At 47.0% G+C, this 24,805-nt stretch overlaps 1 protein-coding gene across 2 annotated transcripts in view; it reads right to left on the bottom strand.

Moving 5' to 3' along the window:
• The window catches only part of DALRD3 (DALR anticodon binding domain containing 3), a 163,224-nt gene that overhangs the window by 23,208 nt on the left and 115,211 nt on the right, over positions 1-24,805 (bottom strand). For both annotated transcript variants that reach the window (XM_069206202.1, XM_069206203.1), the window contains exon 10: positions 497-555. In XM_069206202.1, the coding sequence (XP_069062303.1) occupies positions 497-555 (59 nt within the window). The remainder of the gene's footprint in view (positions 1-496; positions 556-24,805) is intronic.

The following is a 24,805-nucleotide window of genomic DNA, read 5'->3' as shown; positions in this document are numbered from 1 at the left end:
ATAACCTGATAGCGTAATAAGGGACATTTATGATTGACAAAATAAGGTCTCTTTTTTTTTTTTTCACTTATGTCCTGTGTGATAACATTTCTGAGGAAACACGGAGTGACTGTCTTTGCACAGATTTTATTATGCATACGTACAATTGCATGCACGATTTTTAAATATTAACCTGGAGTTAGCAAGTTAAACCCGTGTTCTACAAATTGCTGAATCAATGCAAAAAGTATGTAATGTAAGCATGAAGCATGTAAAAAGTGAGAAAAATGGCCTATGGTGCCTTCCATAAGCAACTTCTTTCTAAATATGACTTTTATCCGAATATTACTAAACGTTCAAAGTTCCCAAAAAATAATGATAGTATTGTCCCGGTCCCAAGAAATAAGGTAATATCAAATCTGTTAATGTTTAGAATTTTTCCTTTGGCTCGCCAAGGACGCTCTGAATTTATTATGGAAATACAAAAATTCTGCATATGTTAATATTCATAACGAACCTCCTCCCGCAGAGACTTAAAGTCCAGTTCACCTGGTGCAGGAAGCTCTGGGTACAAACCTGCAACAGAAATGAAAAAGCAAAGTTGAGGAATGGAATTCTATAGCTGTGACTGTTTTATCTGAACAGTAATAAATTGATTGGAATACACAGAAATTTGAGAAACCGCTTATTTTTATACTTCAGAGATTTTTAATGAGCTACATTTGACGTTTTGGGTGCTACAGAGCACAAAGGAGGGTAGGAAACTGTCTGCGCTTACGAAAAAGCAAAGTGGGGGAGTACTCAGAGGGTCCACTAGAAAGCGAGGTGAACAGTTCAGTTTCCTGAGGCACATGGTTGGGCTCAGATCCTGAGCTCATGAAAGTGTTGCAGGGGTTGCACAGTCCTGGATCTTGAGGTCACAGGGGTCTCCCGCTGAGTTTCATGAGCATGCACGATGGGAAGTTCCTAGCTTGGTAACAGCTTGGAGCCAAGATACTATATGGATTTCTAAAGGGCTTGGCTACCCGTAGATTTCCCAGCGCTGGTGAAGACACAGTGTTGCTTTGGGACAAATGGAGAAAAAACAGGGGATGATTGCCTGAGATGTAGTGCTATAGCGATCCAGGTCTGCGCAGCAAGACAGGAGAAGGATCTTCCTCCAGTCGATATCTTGCGGATCGTTGGGATGGTGCTCGGGCCAGTTGGGCAGAGCTGAGATATCTGGAGGGTGTTGAGGTATGCGTGTCAGATGTTTTGGAGGCCTAGTAGGCGTGCGTGAGGAGCTTGAAGGAGATTTTTTGTTGATCAGGAGCCAGTGAAGGTCTCTCAGGTGACCAGTGATGCGCCTGCAGCGGGGGATGTTCGGATGATTCTGGATTCTCTGGAATTTCTTTTGGAGTTTTTTGGTGGAGCCGGCGTAGTGTGCGTTGCTGTAGTCAAGCTTGTTGCTGGCAGGGCCTGGGTAACCGTTCTCCCAGACTCGTGGGGACCCATTTGAAAATCTTTCAAAGCAGGAGGAGCGTGTCAAAGCAGGAGGATGGGACAGTGCTAATTTGGTGGTTCATTGAGAGCGAGGGGTCGAGGATGATGCCAAGGTTACGTGCGTGCGACTATAGAACACAAAAATATTTTTGGTTGAAAGGCAGTGAATCTATAAAACATCATGATCTATTTTATTTTAGATGTAAAGATAGTGCCTAATTCCAATTCATGCAGATTCAGGGGAAAACATGCATGCTGGTAAATCATCTTTAGGGGCATTGGAACTATGCAATTGTGCGGATGCAGCGATTTTCGCATAATTATACATTTGCCACATAATCCATTATCTGTCGCAAAATCAGGAAATTTCAACAACAAAAAATAGTTTCTAACTGAATACAGCGACACGTGTTGCCACGAAGTGCAAGGCCCTTTGTAAAGGTTGACTGGTCACCTTTCTGTTGATTATTGCTATATTTGGATGTTAAACTGGCACTAATGGTGCAACCAATGCCCATACAGTATTACCAAGTTTACACATGACAAAATAATGAAATAATACTGTTACAAAATATGCTGCATAATTTTCCTTTTCTTTCTGCATGATGTACTCAATGCTGCCACATAATTTAACTTTCACCTGCCGCATAATTCCCGTTGCCGTGATCAGCATCAATGCCATGATTTATAATTGTCAAAGTAATTCTCCGTAATGGGTAAGCACGGCTGGACAGCGAACAGTCTTCAGATGTTTTCTAAACAATGAAAGTCATACTGAGGTCTGATCAAAGCGTGGCGGGTGGTGCAAAGTGTGGGTCCCCAAATGATACGCCCTTATGGAGCTTTTATGTGTGTAGGGCTACCAGAGCATGTTTAGTGCAGGGACACCAAGAGGACCCTCTCTGCAAGTTTCAAAGAGTACGTATACTCTCAAATACACCACAGCTCTTCTACATAAGGATACCGTATTTATCGGCATATAACACGCACCGGCGTATAACACGCACCTCATTTTAAGAAGGAAATTTCAGGGAAAAAAACTTACATTTCAAATAAAGAACTTTGAAGCAAAATAAGGGTAGCTCAGAACTTTTTTTTATTAATAATATTAACACTTATAAGGTAAATAACGTAAAATGAAAGTAAAAGCAACTGTTTTAACAAAGAAACTTGGATATTACCGTATATGTTTTTTACAAAAGTTTACTCAGAAATCGCTATCTGTGAAACCAAGAAACTCTTCATCGTCACTGCTATCTTCAATATCTTCGAACTGAACACTGCTGCTTTCACTGCTACTGTCTTCATAAATCAGCTCGTCTTCTTCACCATCCAAAGCATTGCTTATGCCACATTTCTTAAAAGATTTGATAATAATATCTTCTTTAACTGAGTCCCACGAAGTCTTTATCCACTGACACACTTTTGAAATGCCAGGTCTTTTCATTCTCCCAGAACTCGTACTTTCATGTTGGCTTTCATCACACATGTATGTATTCCATTCTTCACGCATGAAGGCTTTGAAGGGCTTGTTAATGGAAACATCCAATGGCTGCAATTATGATGTAAGCCCTCCTGGAATGACTGCTACTTCTGTTTTGCACATTTGAAATTCTTTCTTTGTTGGTTCTGTAAGATGAGATCTGAATGAGTCCAGTACTAACAAGGATGGATTCTTTAACAAAGCACCTGGGCGCTTCTCCCACACATTTCTGATCCAAAGCCTCATGCCTTCTCCTTTGGGATGAACATGCACCTGTATGCCACTTGGAATCTTCTCCTTAGGAAAAGTTTTCCTTTTAAAAATGACCAATGGTGGCAGCTTGTTTCCGTCTGCCGTGACAGCAAGGACCACAGTAAAACGATTTTTTTCATGCCCTGAAGTTTTAATTGTTACTGTCTTGGCACCTTTTGCTTCAACAGTTTTATTTGAAGGAACATCAAAAGTGAGTGGTACTTTGTCCATGTTGCCGATTTGACCAATTTCAAAATTTTGTCTCTTCCTTTGTTTGATAATAAAGTTATGAAAATGTATTATCTTCTCTTCATAATCTTCTGGCATACGCTGGGCAATCCTGGTTCTTGTTCGCATCTGAAGCTCATGCCTCTTCATAAATCTTTCGCACCATGATGCTGTCCCTTTGAAATCTTGTATTTGCAACTCTTTGCTGATTTTCACTGCTTGAATGATGATCATTTTTGTTGATAATGCAATGCCCGCTTTTCTATGATTAAGTACAAATTCCTTCACCCGTTCTTCTAATTTTCGCCATTTAGCAATACCGCTGCGAAAATTACATTTTGTTTTTGATGATGTCTTGAGTTTTTCTTCCATTTTTCGCCACTCTCGTATTGTGCATTCTGTTGGTGACTCTCCAAAATGCCTTTCTGCAGCCCTATTTCCATGTTGTTTGGCATATTCCACAACCTTTAACTTGAAACCAGCTGTATATGCTGCACGCTTTTGCTTTGATTCCATTAGGGATACCGTAGTAGGGAAATACCGTAAGTAATGAATGCACGTATGATAGTGCAGAGTTCAGCGTCGGAATGTCAGGATGAGTCACACTGCAGTGGTATAGTTTTTACCTAAGTTTAAATTAAAAAAGAGTAAGGTAGTATCAGGGGTGTGTAAATTTACCGGTACTCTTGTTATATCTGTGTGTTGTAGGATGGCTATGTGTAGTGTGTATTGTAGGATGGCTTTGTTAGCATGTGTTTGTATGGTATGGTAAAATTAAGGATGGGCTCGGACGTATTCAGATTGAGCCGCCCAGGAAGCCAATCATAGGTAGTGAGGCATTTCCCAAACGTCAGCTTCACATACACACGCTACCTATGATTGATAGGGTGCAGTGTCGGCTTCCTGGCGGGCTCAATGCAAACACGCCCATCGCCTGAAAGGGGGAGTGGGGTAAAAAAGACAGGGATGGGGTCCTGTGTGTCTCTTAGCTCCCATCCCCCGTCAGGTAGTGTTTCTTTACTCCCCCCCCTTCGGGCAGAATTCTTGTCCCCTTAAGTGCCGGTTCACCTAAGTGAGAGCACAGAGATCGCATGTACCATAAATCGGAGCTCACTGCTCCTAAAATTCCTGCGATCTCATGTGCGGTGCAAATTTCAGCCATACAGTTTGTATGGCTGAATTTGCACCGCATCCGCACTGAACAAGCACATGACCCTTTTTTTTTATCCACAGCAGAATCGGATCGCATAGTGGGGGTGTCGTTAACTTTTAATTACGGTAACATCCCCTGCGTATCGCATATGGCAGTGTGAACTGCCAGAGGTGCGGATGCGATGCGGGAACAAGCTGCATATTCGCAGCGTTCCCGCATCGCACAAGTGTGAACCAGCACTTAAGGTCCATGCACACTGATGCCTTTGCAGGGAGGGGGGCCGGTCGGGATGGGAGCTAAGAGACACACACTAGCTGACAGCCCCCCCAAAGGCAGCAGTGTGCACTGATTTTAAAGTGAAACGGATTATCAAAAGAAGTCTGCCAGAGGGGAGCAAACATGCCTGGTAGGGAGACAGACACTAGCCATCAGCAGTGTTTCTTTGCTCCCCCCCCCGGCAGACTTCTTTTAATACTCTGGTGCCCTTTAAAATCAATGCACACTGCAGGGAGGGGGGTCAGCTAGTGTATGTAGTAGTTTCTTGCTCCCCCTTGCTCTGTCAGGCAGTGTGCAATATCGTACTTGTCACATTCTTCAAATTCCTTACTGTAAATGCCATTCCCTAAATGCCTGTACCTCAGTGAAACTCTCTCTGAGTAACTCTCGCGAGCAATGCAGAGCCATTGCTGTGGTTACGCTCCGACGGCCGTGAGATTTACTGGTGTGACGTATCCCCTGTAGCAGGAAGGAGGAAGGCTGCACTGGAGGTCTGTAATGCCGCACCATTCAAGACATACCGGTAGTCGCTGTTTAAAAAACCCTAGATGTGTTTTTTTTAAGGCCTGGTGCATTACCGTATTTCCTGAAGTGCCCGCTTGTGAGACAGTTGAGTACGGTAATAGAGTACCACACTTTGTGAGGCTTTCTTAACAGAATTACGGTAGATGTTTCCAGGGCTCTGTAGAGCGGCTGTAGCAGTCACCACACTGCTGACAGTTTTTAAAACGTACGGTAAGTGGGTTCTGCAGAATAAAAAGGGGGAGCTTATAGTTCCACAACTGTGTGTATACAAACCTGTTTGCTGCTGAGGGCAGTGTTGTACATTCACACAACTTTTTGTTCCCTTTGGGAGGTGGGAGAGGGCGGTTAATACACAAATCTATTACTGTAATTGTTGGACACTGGCGTTTTGAAAAGAGTCTGCTGTAATGCCATTCAAGAAGAATTCCACTTGCAGCAGAGGAAGGCTGCTGGGGACTCCAATGTGCGCCGATGACATATTCGCGCCGCTATGCGGGTCCTTAACATTATATCGGCGTATAACACGCACACATCATTTGCCCCCTTCAGGGAGAAAAAGTGCGTGTTATACGCCGATAAATACGGTAATTTGACTTACAACCTTTGGTACCTTCTTTCCTAGCAGTTAAGGTTTGTTTACGAATCCAGGTAAAACGAATGGCACAAAAAATACTGTTATTTAGGCAACTGCTATGTACATTGCATTGGGCAGGTCTCTGGCTGCTCAGATTCAAAATATCCTCAGTGGTGCCATATGTGTGCAAAAATAAACTTTCAAAGCTTCTATTTCACCTGCACGTGCCTAAAAGACAGAGCCTTCCTAGGTACCAAAGCTCAATTGTATAATGAAACAAGAGATGTCCAGTATAGGCCCAGGAGACCTACATGAGATTTTCAGCATAGCCACACACTTATTTAAAATCTAAATAGTACACATTTACGTAGTAGTTATTCTGAAAGTCTGACCTCGCCCCAGCCCTTCAGGCCCGAACTGACATCTCAGCTGCAAACAATTCATTATAATTGAACAGCACAATGTCCACCAAACTCTGAAAAATACTAACCTCAAGATGTGATATATGTGGAGAGGAGACCGAGATTTTAACAACCTAACAGACAAGTCAAGTCTTGAGGAGAGGGTGTGGTAACGGCCCCAGGTTCGAGTCTCGGCGTCGGCTCAGCATCCTGTGATTCTGGGCACATCACTTCATTTCCCCATGCCTACCGGAACATGAATGTCCTTGTGTGATGTAACTGGTGCTCATACATCCAATACCTTCAGGCCGAGTTCGCGCTATATAATGCTGCAACAAAAATAAAATGTTCCTCTTCTTCCTCGGTCACTCTAAGTACAAAAAGGTACATCCCAAGGCAACTCTGCTCAGAGAACTGTCCACAATGTATTCTCAGCCTAGAATCCAACCACAGCCTTCCAATTAGTACTCTGAGTTACAGAGAAACCTCGGCAAGTCGGCCTTTTTGTTAAAACCTGCAGGTTGATGACTTCTCCCTCCTCTCCTTTCTGCGATCTCCACATTACATTACGCACAAGTTTTTCAAGGAATGCTTTAAAGCCAAAACACATTTAAAAAATCACTATTTCAGAACCTTTCTCCAGATTTTGCACTGCATCGAGCGTTGCTCACTGATCTTGTGACACTCGGGAATGGTTTAATTGGTAAATGAAATACCACTTACGTTTTCCCGTTTATCTGAGAGTTTATTAGGGTTTAGACAGACACAGGAGGGCCTGCTTACAATGTGTGTAGTTATTGGGAAAACATACACACAAGGATAGCCTGGACTCTGTGATGTCTTAGTTTTAGATATGTAATATCCTTATTTCTGGGTTCAGAGGTCATCTGCAGTAAGAATGAAGAACATACTCTTGCTGACAGTAAAAATACCCCTGAAGAAGCCTCCTACAGCCTCGCAGTGAACAGTGAAACCCTTACAAAGGGCAGCACCATCCACGATGATGCCGAATTGTGTCATGTTCTCATTTTCTACCAAAATGCTAAAGTTGTTAAAAAAGGACAGTGCCATGGTCTTTCGCTTAAGATTAAGAGGTTCCAAGTTAGTTAGGACTCTCTGGTTTTGGGTATGGCGCCAGGCCAGGAACCTTTGCAGTTTCACAAGCTCCTTTGCTGTACACAGAAGGACAAAGCCAAGGAAAGATGTCCATTTCAGTCCCACTGGTGTCTTTGAAACTCACACCGAGAGACCCCAGAGAGATGAGAGGTGTAGGAACGCTGCTGGTTTCTAGTCTCTACACCTGAAGTGTCAGCTGGCCTACAAACACCTGAATCTCCAGTCCTGTGGCTACAAGCTGTAGACTTGCATGCTCAACAATAGAACTGCAATTAGTTTTGGGGGGTTTGAGCAGAACATCAAACACTGTATTATAATTGCATGTATATAGCGCTTACTACTCCTGATGAGGGGCTGAACCGCTTTTGGACAGGCAGAACACTGCTCTGGAACCCAAGGTTGGCGATTAGCCTCATGTTATCGGGATTGGTCTTGTGCACACAAGAAAACCATTTGATGGCAGGGCTGTGTGGGGGTAAGAGACTTGTATGTGGAAAGAAAAGGGTAAGGCTCGTTTCACCACGATTTCCCTGAGGGGCCTTCAGAGTTCCACGCCAGGCTGCCACAAATCACCTTTACCAGTAGGGTTTTGGTAAGGTGCTGCTAGAGAGCCGGGAGGGTTGGGTCAACAGCTGTCAACTGGTGTGGGAGTGACTCAGTCGCCTACAATGCAGAGGTGCTGCTGCCCCAAATCTAGCAGTCTCGTTATAATGCGAGCCCTTATGACATGCACCACCAACGATGCTGTATGCACTCATTTTATGTCTCCTGAGTTATCTCTGTCTCACACACACTGAAGTTATCCTAATTACCATTACACAGAGACATCCCTGGTCTTAGGGGCAATCCTCCTCAGCCAAATAGGGAGCACTTATCTGGGCTGAAGGTTATTCAAGCTTGAACGATAAAAGGATATAATTCCCCAGTTGGTGTTCCCAACCCTAACACCTATTCTTTAATATGGCAAACGCTATAAACATCAGGGATAACTGCAGACATCCTCTCATGCCGTTTCTTTTAAGTCCGTGGCTTAACAGAAGAGGGCGGGGATGTCACATTCGTCATGGAAGACCGCGATGCATATAGGACAGAAATATTCTACTCCTGGGTCAACTTTCCTGAAACAGATGCAAATACACATACATTTCATGCATACAGAATAGCAAACGTACCACAACAGTACAGAGCTTACCAGTACTTAGAGATACCTCTCTCATCAGGAACATCAAAACCTGATCATTAGTGCCCTTCCACCTGAAATACAACCTGTGAGATTAGGTCCTTTTAGCAATGATGTACCAACGTAGCCCCCATTTAGCACATAGACGACACATACCAATGTGCATGCTATGCAAGTAGCTGACGCATGCACACTTTACAACAAGCTAGAAGCAATATATAGACTAGTAATACAATTTGTGATGCGAACCTTGAACACCACCCCAGCAAGGGCAGCGCCAGCTAATAATATATTGGCTGTTTCAAACAGTAATCCTCAAACAGTCCACTCAAAAATGGGAAAAGCACCCACAAAGCGGGAGAAGATTCCATTCTGGATTGCACAAAAAAAAAACAAGTCAGCTGGAAGCAATGTTTTCCCATACGAGACCCAAGACAAACAGATTTCTCACCATGTGCTTGCCCTTTGGCATGGTCCCCTCAAATGAGGACTGTAACTCTTGGGGTTCAGTCTTTGTTGCAATATACACTACCACGCATGGTATACTGACACTTGCCAATTTACCACAAGTGTTAAAACAAATTCAAAACGAACACGGGGCTGCCTCGGCCCTGGATTTGGAGATAAAACTGATGGGCAATTTTGACACAGGTGTCCTCAATTATTTTAAGTAAGATTAAAGGGGAAGCAGCAGCATTGGTCCTTTGCCAATGGCTCCAAGAAGTTCCTCAGCAGGATCAGGAGTGCAAGCTGGCAAAAAAAAAATCTGACACCTATTTTAGTATAGGATGGGATACTTTGGGGGCCAGACCAACTAAACCACAACAACAAAGTGCCACGGAGGAGGAGCCAAAATGGCGGCCGGGACGGTCGCTTGATACGAGCGCTCCGTCTCGACCAAGATATCCTGTAGGGCGCCCCCCGCAAATTTGGTGAAGCGGCCCTGGCGGTGGACCGATCGGGGAGGACCGGGGCGTCTGTCGCGGACCGGGCGTGCCCCTCGGTGTGCTGTTGGGCCGAGGCCGAGCCCCGGGGGCTCGCGCCGGGCGCGGCGACGGGCAGGGGGAGCTGCCTTCGCGGCTCCAGACACGCTCTCGCCCCACGCGGCCGGTCCCCACCCTCTCCACACGCGACCGGAGGGGCAGGGGAGCTGCGGCCGTACGGGCCAAGCAAGGACTTCTTCGCGCTACCCCCGAGGCGCACGGAGCTGGAGCCGGCCCGGGGGGTCGGGCGCCATTTTGGGCATCGCGGCGACAGGGCCGCGCGGACACACTCCAGAAAGCAAAGAAAAGGCACCTCAGCCCAGAGCCAAGAACACATAGCTGCAACAGCCCAGGAGGGAACAGAGGACCACTAACAGGAGCCAGCACATTGCGGTGAGGGGGGAAACCCGGGGGGAAAAACTAAGTCCCACACAGAGGGGACACTCCTGGACTCCCGGCCACCCCCCCCCCACCGCCCCACCATCAATGCAACCCACCTGCGCCCTCTGGGAAGGGGATAGGTAGGGCTCGAACCTTAAAAGGGGGGGAGGGGGAAAAAAAAAGAAGAAAAAAAAGACGCAAGATTAAGAAGCGTCACGTACCTCCATAGGCTTGGACCTGTCAACGCACATAGCATAGGCGGCTGGTGCGTGCTGCGGGCGCTGGGGCCGCACCGGCCACCCACGGTCGGCGCTTGCCTGGATTGCCCTGCGATGCACGGAGCCCACCTGCGGCTCCCGACGTTCGTCCCGCTCCTCGGTCTCTCCCGGGCCACGCCGCCTGCCTCGGCCCTCAACTACGCTCCCTCTCCTGTTGGGGAAACCTCTGGCACCAGGCTCCGCCGCCACCTATGAGGGTGAGAGTGCTCTCCTCCAGCTGCTACGCTCCCCACGAACACCGGTGGGCCCCGCAGGCAGCCCCACGAGAACTCAACGTCGAACCGTCGTGAAAGCCGGCGGCCGCAGCATCTGTCAATGAACGCATGGCCACAGGCTGTAAGCACGCGTAAACAAGGCTACGCCCTCCATTGACATTGCTGGCCAACCCCACGCTCTCAACGCCGTATGTACACACCTCATCCAGGACACTCAGCAACAGTCTAACTCAACGAATTAAAAGGGCCGAGAAGTGCGAAGTTACCGCAGACTAGGAGGAGACTTCGAGACAGCCAAAATGGCCGGCAGAGCCAAATCAGCCAAGAACTCAGACCGAACCACCCAAGGACCAACACCTGCCGATCAACAATCTAACCCATCCCTGCAGTCACTAGAAAACACACTCCTGGCGCATTCTGCTCAGTTCGAGAAAGTATTGCAGGCGGTCTTGGACACTAAGTCATCTTTAGAAAACAGAATTGATGCAGTTGCACAAGACTTGAACCTCCTACGAGTGGACCACCGAAGCCTAGCTGAAAGAGTGAAAACAACTGAAGCTGAAATATCCGACTTAACTCCAATAGTGCAAGGGAACCAAAAACAAGTTCAGTGCATGGATGAAGAGCTGAAGATACTCTGGAGAAGATCCGAGGAAATGGAGAGCAGGGCGCGCCGGAATAACGTGAGATTTCTGGGTTTTCCGGAAAGTATGCGTCAACCGGAAGCAGAAGTTTCCCTAGAGCAGTGGCTAATCAAGGAGGTGTTAAATGGGGCTCCATCCAAGTTTTTCTCGGTTGAAAGGGCTTATAGAGTCCCGGGCAGGCCTCCAGCCCCAGGCCAGTCCCCCAGACCATTGATTGCCAGGTTCTTGAATTACAGAGACCGAGATGCAATATTGCAACAATTCCGCAATAAGGGCCCATTCAAGTATGAAGACTCGAACATCAATGCCTACCCAGACTTCACGCAAGAGGCGCAGAATCAGCGCAATTCTTTTGTTAAAATCAAGCAACGCCTACGAGAACAGAACATAAAATATGCCTTGCTCTTCCCAGCCAAGTTAAGGGTTGTGATGGAGGACCGCACTCATATATTCACCAGCACCGAGGATGCCTGGACATGGCTCCATGCCAAGGGCCTTGCACCCCCCCGGGAAGATGCAGAGGAGGACGAGAAACGGCGGAGACCCACTGCAGGGAAGCGATTCAAACGGCGCACTAGAGGCCAGCCCAATGACTGGCAAGTAGCTGAGGAAAGAGCGAAAGTGCTTAAAGAGACGCCGCTGCACATGCAAAGCAGCAGTATAACTCCAGGCGGGCTTGTGGAGCTGGAACCGGATTCAGACACAGCCAGCTCCGTATCCACGGTAACAAGAGAACTAGGTGGGCCGAAGGTCACCCCAAGATCTGCCGATGAACTATAAACCACCTGCACAGGTCCAGAGTGAACACTAGAGATGGCGACAGCAACTGGGAAAACTTATAGAGACTTCATGACACTGCTGAGAAGTGGGGATAAAGTGCTCCCGTCAATATACATCTTTGATATAAATACTAAGCTAAGTGATTTGGGGCACAAACAGGTGGCATGTGGCGGGTGGGTGGGGCCAGAGGGAACGGAAACACGCCAAGGGGGGGCGCCCGAAGATATTGGCAGACTCAGTCTGCGGCACGATGTGAGCCCCTTACAAGAGCCACATCTGTAAGTTATGAGAATCCCACTGTGCGAATCCATCTGGATAAAAGTTATGTTACACATTTTTAAGTTTTGTAGTTTCACTGTAGTTGTGTGCAGTATAGGGGCTTTAAATAGGGGGGAGGGGATTAGTAGTTTAGCAGAAATGCAGCGATCGGAATCACTTAATGCACAAAAGATGGACCTGCACCCGCTATATCTAAATATTAGCAGTAGAAAGGCAGAGACCAGGTGGGCCAATATTAAAACCAGGCCCACAATACAGCAACATACCCCCAGCACCCTACAAGATGTCTTCTAGAAGCAACATGGGGAACCAGTATATCATATTAACATGGAATGTTAGGGGCCTTGGGATGCCGAGCAAACGGGCTAGAGTGTATGCTCGACTTAAGAGACTAGGAGTGCCTATCGCTATTTTGCAAGAGACACATATGCTAGAGGGGGATCTACGAGACCTGCGCGTGAAATGGGGGGGCCAGCTGATAGGCACAACATATTCGACCTTTGAAAGAGGGGTGCTGATTTGGATAGCAGCGGGAGTTCCATTCCTCATGTCAACACACAAGATAGACCAGGGAGGGAGGTACGTAGTAATGGAGGGCAGATTAGATGGCAGACAACCGGCTGTGGTTGGGGTATACGCCCCCAACAGTAACATCACAGGCTTTCTTACCACTCTCACCCCAACGTTGCTGTCCCACCCCATGCCCCTAGCCATTTGGGGAGGTGATTTTAACAGCACCCCAGTAGCAGCATTAGACAGAAACAGCGCCCACCAGAGCGCATCAATCAACAGGAAACTTACAAGCCCCCTACAAGAATGGGCAAACGTTATGGGCCTATACGATGTATGGCGGTTAGGCCACCCAGAGCAAAAAGAATATTCATTTTATTCGGTCCCACACAACACCCACACTAGAATTGACATAATAGGGGGCACCCGCGAAATAGGGGCGCTGACCACTGAGTCCGAATATTTGGCAAAGACAGTCTCAGATCATGCGCCACTGCGGGTAACTCTGAACTGGGGCAGGGCACGTCAGGTAATTCCCACTTGGAGATTCCAGGCGGAGGCGCTACAAGATCAAGCATTTGCTGCAACACTGGGGAAATCTATAAGCCATTATTGGGAAGTAAACGCTATGTCTGCAACAACCCGGGCGATAGAGTGGGATGCCCACAAGGTAGTGGCCCGCGGAGTATGTATGTCCACTACGTGGGGAGTGAGACGCTCCCTACAGACGGAAATTAGCAAACTTGAGAAGGAGCTGAGAGTTGCGGAGAAAGCGGTGGCACGGGGGGAAATTGCCAGCACTGTTCTTAAAGAAAAGCGCTTAAAATACAATGAGGCAGATAGCAGGCTCCGCTGCCACGACTGTAAATATTACTTAACCAGGTTACAAACGGAAGGAGATAGATCAAGCAGAATGCTAGCGTGGCTACTCCGCGAGGATAGACAGCAGGCTCCAATAGGGGCCATCCGGGTGAGCGCGCAAGAGATGGCTACTACACAAGCAGAAATAAACAAGACGTTTAGGAATTACTACTCTAACTTATACACTAAACGTACTTCGTGCACAGCTACACAACTAGAGGCCTTTCTGGCGGACTCCTTCCTACCCCAGCTACCACAAACAGATAGAGATGGAATTGAAGCCCCTATAACAACAGCAGAAATAGAATTAGCCCTTGCACAGCTGCCCAGGAACAAAGCGCCCGGCGCGGATGGCCTCCCCTCGGAGTACTACAAAGCTTATCTACCCAGTCTGAAATCCCATCTGCTGGGAGTGTTCCAGGAGGCGTGGACTAAAGTAAGCTTACCCACATCCCAAAGGGAAGCTATGATAGTGGTACTCCCTAAACAGGGCCGTGACCACACAGATGTGAAATCTTATAGACCACTATCGCTGTTAAACACAGACTGCAAAATATTAGGCAAAATACTGGCCAACAGGTTAGCCCCCCTTATGCACTTACTGATACATGTAGATCAGTGCGGCTTCATTCCCAAGGGTAACACCTTCCTAAATATTCGTAGGTTGCTGAGTATAATAGGAGATACCCCCAAGAATGCACAGGAGGAAATGGTGCTCTCATTGGACATAGAAAAGGCCTTTGATACGCTTGAATGGGACTTCCTGTTGGCCACGATGGCCCGCATGGGAATAGGTCCTAACTATATCCGCTGGGTTCGGACATTGTACTCTAATCCGAGCGCGAGGGTGAAGTCAGGCGGGGTGATCTCTGATAGTTTCCCGATTTCCAGGGGGACACGGCAGGGTTGTCCATTATCCCCGCTTCTGTTTGCCATAGCAATGGAACCGTTAGCGGCAAAAGTTCGTCACATGGAGCACAAATGGGGAATTATTAGAAATGGGCTACATCACACGATCTCACTATATGCTGATGATGCTTTGATATATATCAGGAACGGTTGTGCAGCTATTCCATCCGTAATATCCTTATTGGCTGAATTTGGAGGCCTGTCTGGCCTTGTGGTAAACTGGGAGAAGTCGTGTGTCTTTCCCCTGGTAAAAAGGGCTCCCAGCAACCATGATCCTCCAGAGGTAGGACACCTTAAGTGGTGCCCTACAACATTTAAATACCTAGGGATAAACATATACCATGCCACGGAAGACTTAAGAGATGGGAACTTGGGGAAGGCGCTAACTTCTATTAAAGGCTCCCTACAATTCTGGAACAAGCTCCCACTCTCGCCTCCCGGCAAGGTGGCGATTGCTAATATGTTGATTCTACCTCGGCTTTTATATTACTTTGCGGCCCTGCCGATAATCATTCCCAAACGCTTCTTTAGCAACCTAAACACAGCGTTACTGCAGCTCATCTGGGGAGGTGGCAGAGCACGAGTGGCGCTATCCACACTGCAGCATCCGCTGGATAACGGTGGCCTAGGAACTCCGAATTTTGAAAAATACTACGCAGCTGCACAACTCCAATGGGTCCAACATTGGATCCACAGACCAGAGCAAGCGGAACCTATGAGCCTTGAGCCCCGGCGGAACGGGATCCCCCTTTTAAATTGGCTATCATCAAAGCCCCCCAGAGTGGCACTAGTTAACCCTTTGCTGGCAGTCGCGCATACGTGCTGGGTCAGGTATGTGCAAGAAAGAGCGGATAAGCTCCCATACTCTCCACACATACCGCTGAACTACCTATTGGTGGGAAATGCAGCGAGGATGCAAGCGGTAAAGCTGTGGAATGAAGCAGGAATACTGACCGTAGGGGATTGCTATGAAGACAGTAAATTAATGACGTTCGAGGCTCTCCAGGCCCTCACGGAGATAAATCCGGGGCAGTTCCTGACATATCATGCCATAGGTCACGAAATCAGGAAAATATGGGGAATGGGCATCTCGGAACCAGAGATCTCCCCTGTGTTTCACCAGCTTCTACAATATAGTGATCAAACAAAAATAATATCCAATCTATACAGAACCCTTAACAGGTCACCGGATGCACAAACAGGGAAAGCATGGGGTAGATGGAATGCAGTACTCCCCACTCCGATACCACTGGATGACTGGCCCAAGGCCCTGTCCCACATCAGAGGTGTGTCAAGGAATCCCAGATTCAGATACACCCAATTTAACTACACGCATCAAACATATCTTTCCCTAGCCAGAATAAAGCGCATGTTCCCTGATGCAGTATCAATATGCCCTAGATGTAGAGTAACGTCGGCATCCTTCTATCATATGGTATGGGACTGCCCGAACATACAAACAGCCTGGGCGGAGGTGGTAGAGGAGGTATCTGGGCTAACGGGACTTGCACTAGTAGCAGATCCCGGGTCCTGTCTGTTGGGACTTAGGAAAAGACCAAAAAAACAAAGACATTTACACAAATTCATAGACCTGGCCTTTTTAATGTACAAAAGGTTAATAGCAATGCATTGGAAAGCCGCTAAGGCTCCTGATTCGAAATCCTGGTACTCTCTAATAATACGCTGGGCCCGCACTGAATATCAGGTACTAAAAAGAATGGTGCGCGAAGGGCGACAACACACAGGATGCTCTACATGGGAGGATATGGTGACAAAGCTGGAGGCCAAAAACGATGAGAAGCCGCCTTGAACCGGGGCACGCGTATTCGCAACAACCACAGCACAAATTCCTCTGCACCCCCCATCTCAGAAACAAAATTCATAGGACACCCAGGCACCACAGAGAATGCACACCATCTCCCCCCATTTGTCCAGTAATAGTCGCCCACTAAATCTATGCCACCACAGTTTTAGCGATGCGTGGGGAGCAGAAAACCAGAGGAGCCACCTGCACACACTAATTAAGTTGAGGCCCCCCTCAGACAATTAGGGAACTCATGTACGCAAAGCAAGGTCCACACTGGTCTCAAGCGAATGCCTATATAAAATAAACAAGGAAGGATAAACCCATGGAGGGTGCAGCCAGAAATGATACCGCAAGATTAGAAGTGTTTCGTGAAGTGCATATTGGGGGGGTGTGTAATTGTTACATGACTTAGCCCCTTCGCTGCCAGGCCTTTTCCCCCTCCTGTGCCAGGCCTTTTTTTGCCTATTTGGGGCAGTTCGCGCTTAGGCCCGCATAACTTTTTGTCCACATAAGCTAACCAAGCCAAATTTGCGTCCTTTTTTTCCAACATCCTAGGGATTCTGGAGGTACCCAGACTTTGTGGGTTCCCCTGAAAGAGGCCAAGAAATTGGCCAAAATACAGGGAAAACTTTGTTTTTTTCAAAAAAATTGGAAAAAGTGGCTGCAGAAGAAGGCTTGTGGTTTTTCCCCTGAAAATGGCATCAACAAAGGGTTTGCGGTGCTAAACTCAGCAGCTTCCCAGCTTTCAGGAACAGGCAGACTTGAATCAGAAAACCCAATTTTTCAACACAATTTTGGCATTTTTCTGGGACATACCCCATTTTTGCAATTTTTTGTGCTTTCAGCCTCCTTCCAGTCAATGACAGAAATGGGCATGAAACCAATGCTGGATCCCAGAAACCTAAACATTTCTGAAACGTAGACAAAATTCTGAATTCAGCAAGGGGTCGTTTGTGTAGATCCTACAAGGGTTTCCTACAGAAAACAACAACTGAAAAAGAAAAATATTGAAATTTAGGTGAAAAAAACATAAATGTTTCTCTACGTTTTACTCTGTAACTTTTCCCTGCAATGTCAGATTATCGAAAGCAATATACCGTTACGTCTGCTGGACTCCTCTGGTTGCGGGGATATATAGGGCTTGTAGGTTCATCAAGAACCCGAGGAACCCAGAGCCAATAAATGAGCTGCACCCTGACGTGCGTTTTCATTCTATACCGGGTATACAGCAATTCATTTGCTGAAATATAAAGAGTAAAAAATTGCTATCAAGAAAACCTTTGTATTTCCAAAAAGGGCACAAGATAAGGTGTTGAGGAGCAGTGGTTATTTGCACATCTCTGAATTCCGGGGTGACCATACTGATAGATGTCTTTTTTACACACTCTCCTATATTTGGAAGGAAAAAATGTAGAGAAAGACAAGGGGCAATAACACTTGTTTTGCTAATCTATGTTCCCCCAAGTCTCCCGATAAAAATGATACCTCACTTGTGTGGGTAGGCCTAGCGCCCGCGACAGGAAACGCCCCAAAGCGCAACGTGGACACATCCAAATTTTTGGAAGACAACAGAGGTGTTTTTTGCGAAGTGCCTACCTGTAGATTTTGGCCTCTAGCTCAGCCGGCACCTAGGGAAACCTACCAAACCTGTGCATTTCTGAAAACTAGAGACCTAGGGGAATCCAAGGAGGGGTGACTTGCGGGGCTCGGACCAGGTTCTGTTACCCAGAATCCTTTGCAAACCTCAAAATTTGGCTAAAAAAAACACATGTTCCTCACATTTCTGTGGCAGAAAGATCTGGAATCTGAGAGGAGCCACAAATTTCCTTTCACCCAGCGTTCCCCCAAGTCTCCCGATAAAAATTATACCTCACTTGTGTGGGTAGGCCTAGCGCCCGCGACAGGAAACGCCCCAAAGCGCAACGTGGACACATCAAAATTTTTGGAAGACAACAGAGGTGATTTTTGCGAAGTGCCTACCTGTAGATTTTGGCCTCTAGCTCAGCCGGCAACTAGGGAAACCTACCAAACCTGTGCATTTCTGAAAACTAGAGACCTAGGGGAATCCAAGGAGGGGTGACTTGCGGGGCTCGGACCAGGTTCTGTTACCCAGAATCCTTTGCAAACCTCAAAATTTGGCTAAAAAAACACATGTTCCTCACATTTCTGTGCCCGAAAGTTCTGGAATCTGAGAGGAGCCACAAATTTCCTTCCACCCAGCGTTCCCCCAAGTCTCCCGATAAAAATGATACCTCACTTGTGTGGGTAGGCCTAGTGCCGGCGACAGGAAACATCCCAAAGCGCAACGTGGACACATCCTAAATTTTGGAAAAAAACAGAGGTGTTTTTTGCGAAGTGCCTACCTGTAGATTTTGGCCTCTAGCTCAGACGGCACCTAGGGAAACCTACCAAACCTGTGCATTTCTGAAAACTAGAGACCTAGGGGAATCCAAGGAGGGGTGACTTGCGGGGCTCGGACCAGGTTCTGTTACCCAGAATCCTTTGCAAACCTCAAAATTTGGCTAAAAAAACACATGTTCCTCACATTTCTGTGTCCGAAAGTTCTGGAATCTGAGAGGAGCCACAAATTTCCTTCCACCCAGCGTTCCCCCAAGTCTCCCGATAAAAATGATACCTCACTTGTGTGGGTAGGCCTAGTGCCGGCGACAGGAAACACCCCAAAGCGCAACGTGGACACATCCTAAATTTTGGAAAAAAACAGAGGTGTTTTTTGCGAAGTGCCTACCTGTAGATTTTGGCCTCTAGCTCAGCCGGCACCTAGGGAAACCTACCAAACCTGTGCATTTCTGAAAACTAGAGACCTAGGGGAATCCAAGGAGGGGTAACTTGCGGGGCTCGGACCAGGTTCTGTTACCCAGAATCCTTTGCAAACCTCAAAATTTGGCTAATAAAACACATGTTCCTCACATTTCGGTGACAGAAAGTTCTGGAATCTAAGAGGAGCCACAAATTTCCTTCCACACAGCGTTCCCCCAAGTCTCCCGATAAAAATGATACCTCACTTGTGTGGGTAGGCCTAGCGCCCGCGACAGGAAATGGCCCAAAACACAACCTGGACACATCACATTTTTTCATAGAAAACAGGGCCTACCTGTGGATTTTGGCCTCTAGCTCAGCCGGCACCTGGGGAAACCTAGCAAACCAGCGCATTTTTGAAAACTAGAAACCCAGGGGAATCCAAGATGGGGTGAATTGTGGGGCTCTGACCAGGTTCTGTTACCCAGAATCCTTTGCAAACCTCAAATTTTGGCTAAAAAAACATGTTTTCCTCACATTTCAGTGACAGAAAGTTCTGGAATCTGAGAGGAGCCACAAATTTCCTTCCACCTAGCGTTCCCCCAAGTCTCCCGATAAAAATGATACCTCACTGGTGTGGGTAGGCCTAGCGCCCGCAACAGGAAATGGCCCAAAACACAACGTGGACACGTCACATTTTTTCATAGAAAACAGTGCCTACCTGTGGATTTTGGCCTCTAGCTCAGCCGGGCCCAGGGGGGGCAGAAATGGCCTAAAATAAATTTGTCCCCCACCCCCCAACCCCCCTGCCCCCCCGGGAGCGACCCTTGCCCTTGCGTGACATTGGTGCCAAAAAAAAAATCCCCGGTGCCTAGTGGTTTCTGCCCCCCTTGGGGGCAGATTGACCTACAATCGGCCAATCTGCCCCCAAGGGGGGCAGAAATGGTCTAAATACAATTTGCCCACCAGGGGAGCGACCCTTGCCTAATGGGTCGCTCCCCATCTCTACAAAAACAAACAAACAAACAAAAAAAAACCACAAAAAAAACAATTTGCCCTGGCGCCTAGAGGTTTCTGCCCCCCCCGGGGGCAGATCGGCCTAATACCAATAGGCCGATCTGCCCCCAGGGGGGGCAGAAATGGCCTAAAATAAATTTGCCCCCCCAAACTCCCCGGGGAGCGACCCTTGCCTGCAAGGTCGCTCCCCTTGCGTGACGGCGCAAAAAAAAGATCCCTGGTGCCTAGTGGTTTCTGCCCCCCTTCGGGGCAGATTGACCTACAATCGGCCAATCTGCCTCCAAGGGGGGAAGAAATGGTCTAAATACAATTTGCCCCCCAGGGGAGCGACCCTTGCCTAATGCGTCGCTCCCCATCTCTAAAAAAACAAACAAACAAAAAAAAAACCCACACAAAAAAAAATGTGCCCTGGCGCCTAAAGGTTTCTGCCCCCCCCCGGGGGCAGATCGGCCTAATACCAATAGGCCGATCTGCCCCCAGGGGGGCAGAAATGGCCTAAAATAAATTTGCCCCCCCAACCCCCCCCCGGGGAGCGACCCTTGCCTGCAAGGTCGCTCCCCTTGCGTGATGGCGCAAAAAAAAGATCCCTGGTGCCTAGTGGTTTCTGCCCCCATTGGGGGCAGATTGAAATACAATCGGCCAATCTGCCCCCAAAGGGGGCAGAAATGGTCTAAATACAATTTGCCCCCCAGGGGAGCGACCCTTGCCTAATGCGTCGCTCCCCATCTCTAAAAAAACAAACAAACAAAAAAAAACCACAAAAAAACTATTTGCCCAGGCGCCTAGAGGTTTCTGCCCCCCCTGTGGGCAGATCGGCCTAATACTAATAGGCCGATCTGCCGCCAGGGGGGGCAGAAATGGCCTAAAATAAATTTGCCCCCCTCATCCCCCCCCGGGGAGCGACCCTTGCCTACAAGGTCGCTCCCCTTGCGTGACGGCGCAAAAAAAAGATCCCTGGTGCCTAGTGGTTTCTGCCCCCCTTGGGGGCAGATTGACCTAAAATCGGCCGATCTGCCCCCAAAGCGGGCAGAAATGGCCTAAATACAATTTGCCCCTCCAGGGGAGCGACCCTTGCCTAAGGGGACGCTCCTCATCTGTAAAACACAACAACAACAAAAATCCCTGGTGCCTAGTGGTTTCTGCCCCCCATGGGGGCAGATCGGCCTAATAAAAATAGGCTGATCTGCCCCCATGGGGGGCAGAAATGGCCTAAAATAAATTTGCCCCCAAGGGAACGACCCTTGCCTAAGGGGTCGCTCCCCTTACGTCAGTGGTTCCCAAAGTTTTTTGACCCGCGGCTCCCCTGACCTATTGGCCACTGGCCACTGGCCATGGCTCCCCATTATGTTACTTTTTTTTGGTGGGCGGGGGGATGTAAGCCCAGGCTCTGGAGTAGTTCCTTTTTTCACTCTAAAACTTAATTGGGATGGAGCCGATGAAGGTACCATATTCCTACATATAACAAAATTAAAATGTAACAATTGATTAATTAAAAAAAAAAAACTTTAATTTGTAAAGTCAGAAACAATACTCTTCAACACTTGGGTGAACATTTGGATTTTTTTTAAACAATAGACCCAAACTGGGCTAACATCACAAAGGAATTTTCTCATTTGAGAAACGCGGATTGTTACCCATGCGCAGGAATGTGTTTGCTCAATAAAAAACATAAAGGTGTTTACACAGAACCTGTGGGAAAATATATGTAAGCAGTTTCCCCCTCAACCGGCAGGTTGCCCACATGCTGAGCATTGGAATAACTAAGTTAATTTATTAGGTAATAAATAACCATGCTATGTATATCATACAGAAATAAATGAAGTAGTTTAACATGAAATATTCAATCCCTCTCCAGTAGGTGGCGTCCGAGCCTGTGAAATGCTGTCTATGGAACTAGCATAGTCCTCGATGAAAATGCCAAATTAGGGCGTTGGTATCTGTTTGTATATTTGAATTATGTGACTTTTGTGCAATTTAACGAACTCCAGTAACAAAGGAATGAACAAAAAAACGATTCTTATATAAATTTACAGTTTTAAAATTTGATTTCCTATTAGGTCATAAGATTAATTGGCACCATCAGCACATAATTGTATCATAAAGTGCATCTTTTCACGGCGCCCCTGGCTGACTTTAATGGCGCACCTGGAAGCCGCGGCGCACAGTTTGGGAACCTCTGCCTTACGTGAAAAACAAACAAACAAAAAAAACTCCCCGGTGTCTAGTGGTTTCTGCCCCCCTTGGGGGCAGATTGGCCTCATAAAAATAAGCCAATCTGCCCCCAAAGGGGGCAGAAATGGCCTAAATATAATTTCCCCCTATGGGAGCGACCCTTGCCTAAGGGGTCGCATCCCACACCTAAAACACAAAAGAAAACAAATCAAAAAACTAAAAAAACAAAAGTATCCCTGGTGTCTAGAGGTTTCTGCCCCCAGGGGGGGCAGAAAAGGCCTTAAAAAAAAATGACCCCCTGGGAGCGACCCTTGCCCAAGGGGTCGCTCCCTTCTGTCAATTACATATAAAAAAAAAAAATCCCTGGTGTCTAGTGGGGTTTCAAAAGCCGGATTGCAAGCAATCCGGCTTTTGAAACCCTCGGAAAGACTTCAAAGGGAAGGAAATACATTTCCTTCCCTTTGAAGCCCCTCCGGGCCTCCCCCACGTGATCGAAAGAGAAATGCTGAGCATTTCTCTTTCGATCGCGCTGGAAGCTCTGCTTCCAGCGCGATGGGGGAGGTTGTGTGATTGTCAGCGCGCGCTCGCGCGCTGACGTCACAGGAGGGGATGGGGGGGTCGGGGGTTGAAGGGGAAGGGATTCCCCTGTCAGCCCTGACCTAGGGGGGTGGGGGGGCGGCCCTCGGGAGGAGCGCTAGCGCTTCTCCCGAGGGCAGCATTCAGGACGTAATGGTTACGTCCATGGCGCCACACGGGCGCTGCCATGGACGTAACCATTACGTCCGTGGCGGGGAAGGGGTTAGATAATTAGCCATTGTTTTGGTTTATCCTGCGGTTGCAAATTGAACAATTTGTATCATATTTTGGAAAATAAAATCAATAAATATATTTAAAAAAACAAAAAAAAAAAAAACAAAGTGCCACCCCTAAGGAAGGCACTAAACAAGCACAAGAGGGTTCTAAAAAATGCTGGGATCAAAAAAAAAAACAAAGGCAGAGGAAGTCAGAGAGGAGAATCTCCGCAACCGGAGACCTTGGAAAGAATATATAATCTCTGAAATAGAGAAACTGATACATACCAATGTACTGATACATGTCCCTCTCGTTCCTTTCAGGACACACCAGACAAATGGAGTGAGAGAGTGGGTCGGTCTGGAACCCAAAATGACTACACAAAGCCGAAGGAGGACTTACAACGTTCCTCAGAAGCTTCCATTAAAAAAGAGGACAAACTCCTCAACAAAACCCCCAATTAAAAAAAAAAAGGTGACTGCAATTTCTATCAAAAGTGCCAGCCATGCTGAGAACACTGTTGAAGAACAGGACATGGGCAGAGACTCTGCTAGACGGCGCGGCAGAAGCCATAATTTGTTGCCAGAATCCTATAGATCATCTGGATGTGACAGCAACAAATAACTTTCTTGTCATCGAGACAGCAAAGAGGTGTGTCTCCCCACCAGACAGGGTTTATGAATTAAATATCCAAATTAAGGGAGACATAGAGAGCACTATTGAAGTAATATTTTAAGAAAATTGAAACTGTGATATTCTATTGACAGAAAAAGTGGCCACCTGAACTTGTCTGCAATCTCCCACATCAGGAAGATGTCATTTTGCCTTGTTTCTCAGTCCTGGTTCCAGATTCAGTAAATGAAGCCTATGCTGCTGACTGGGCTCTATTGCAGTAACGCAACCATGTGGTGTGGGGTAAAGAATCTCCCCATGTAATATCAATCAGATCTTTCCCACAGCCTCAACCTCAATAGATTATTAGACATGTAGCTAAAGCTCCAGTGAAAGAGACTCTCTCACAACTTGAGTACCAGGGAGTAAATGAGCCCTGTGTCTCTGCAATGAATAATCCATTATTCCCCGTTGTAAAAACCAGACCATTCATATAGAATAGTCTTAGATTACAGACACTTAAATGGTCACACATGCATCTTTGCAACACCAAACTTACACAGCACAGCACTAATTAACAACATAGTGCGCAAAAAATACAAAGCAATCTTGGATATTTCCAATGTTTTTTCTGCCAAAATCTAGCGCCTGAAAGTTGGGTTCTTAGCACCTTTAACTCCTTATGCTTGCAGCTGCTCTTTTGTTGATTACCTCAAGGGTATAAGAGCCCTAGGCTGTTTTCATTCCGAGTAATATCAATACTACATGAGATTGATCCAGAGGCGTTGTCTTACGTGGATGATATGTATCTCACAGATGACGACCTCAACACACATCTGGCCAGGGTGGATTGCATCATGTTAGGATTCGCAGCCCAGGGCTACAAATTTAATTTCAAGAAAACTAAAATTCCTTTCTTAAGTGTTTTATTTTTGGGATACAAATTATCAGTTGAAGGCAAGAGCTTGGCCCTGGCACTTTCCAGAAAAATGCGCTCAACTTCAACCCCAAAATACCATTAAGAAACTGCAGTCATTGCTGGGTTTCTTCAGCTTTGGCAGAACATACATACCTGATCATGCACAACGCATAAAACCACTCTAAGATTTTATTCGTCCATATTTTTCAAGCAAACATTGGACAAAAGAACACACACACA

Source organism: Pleurodeles waltl, chromosome 9 (genome assembly GCF_031143425.1).
Source record: "Pleurodeles waltl isolate 20211129_DDA chromosome 9, aPleWal1.hap1.20221129, whole genome shotgun sequence".
In the NCBI taxonomy this organism is placed as follows: Eukaryota; Metazoa; Chordata; class Amphibia; order Caudata; family Salamandridae; genus Pleurodeles; species Pleurodeles waltl.
The sequence above is the reverse complement of the archived record's forward strand: the minus strand, read 5'-3'. Positions and strand labels throughout refer to the sequence as shown.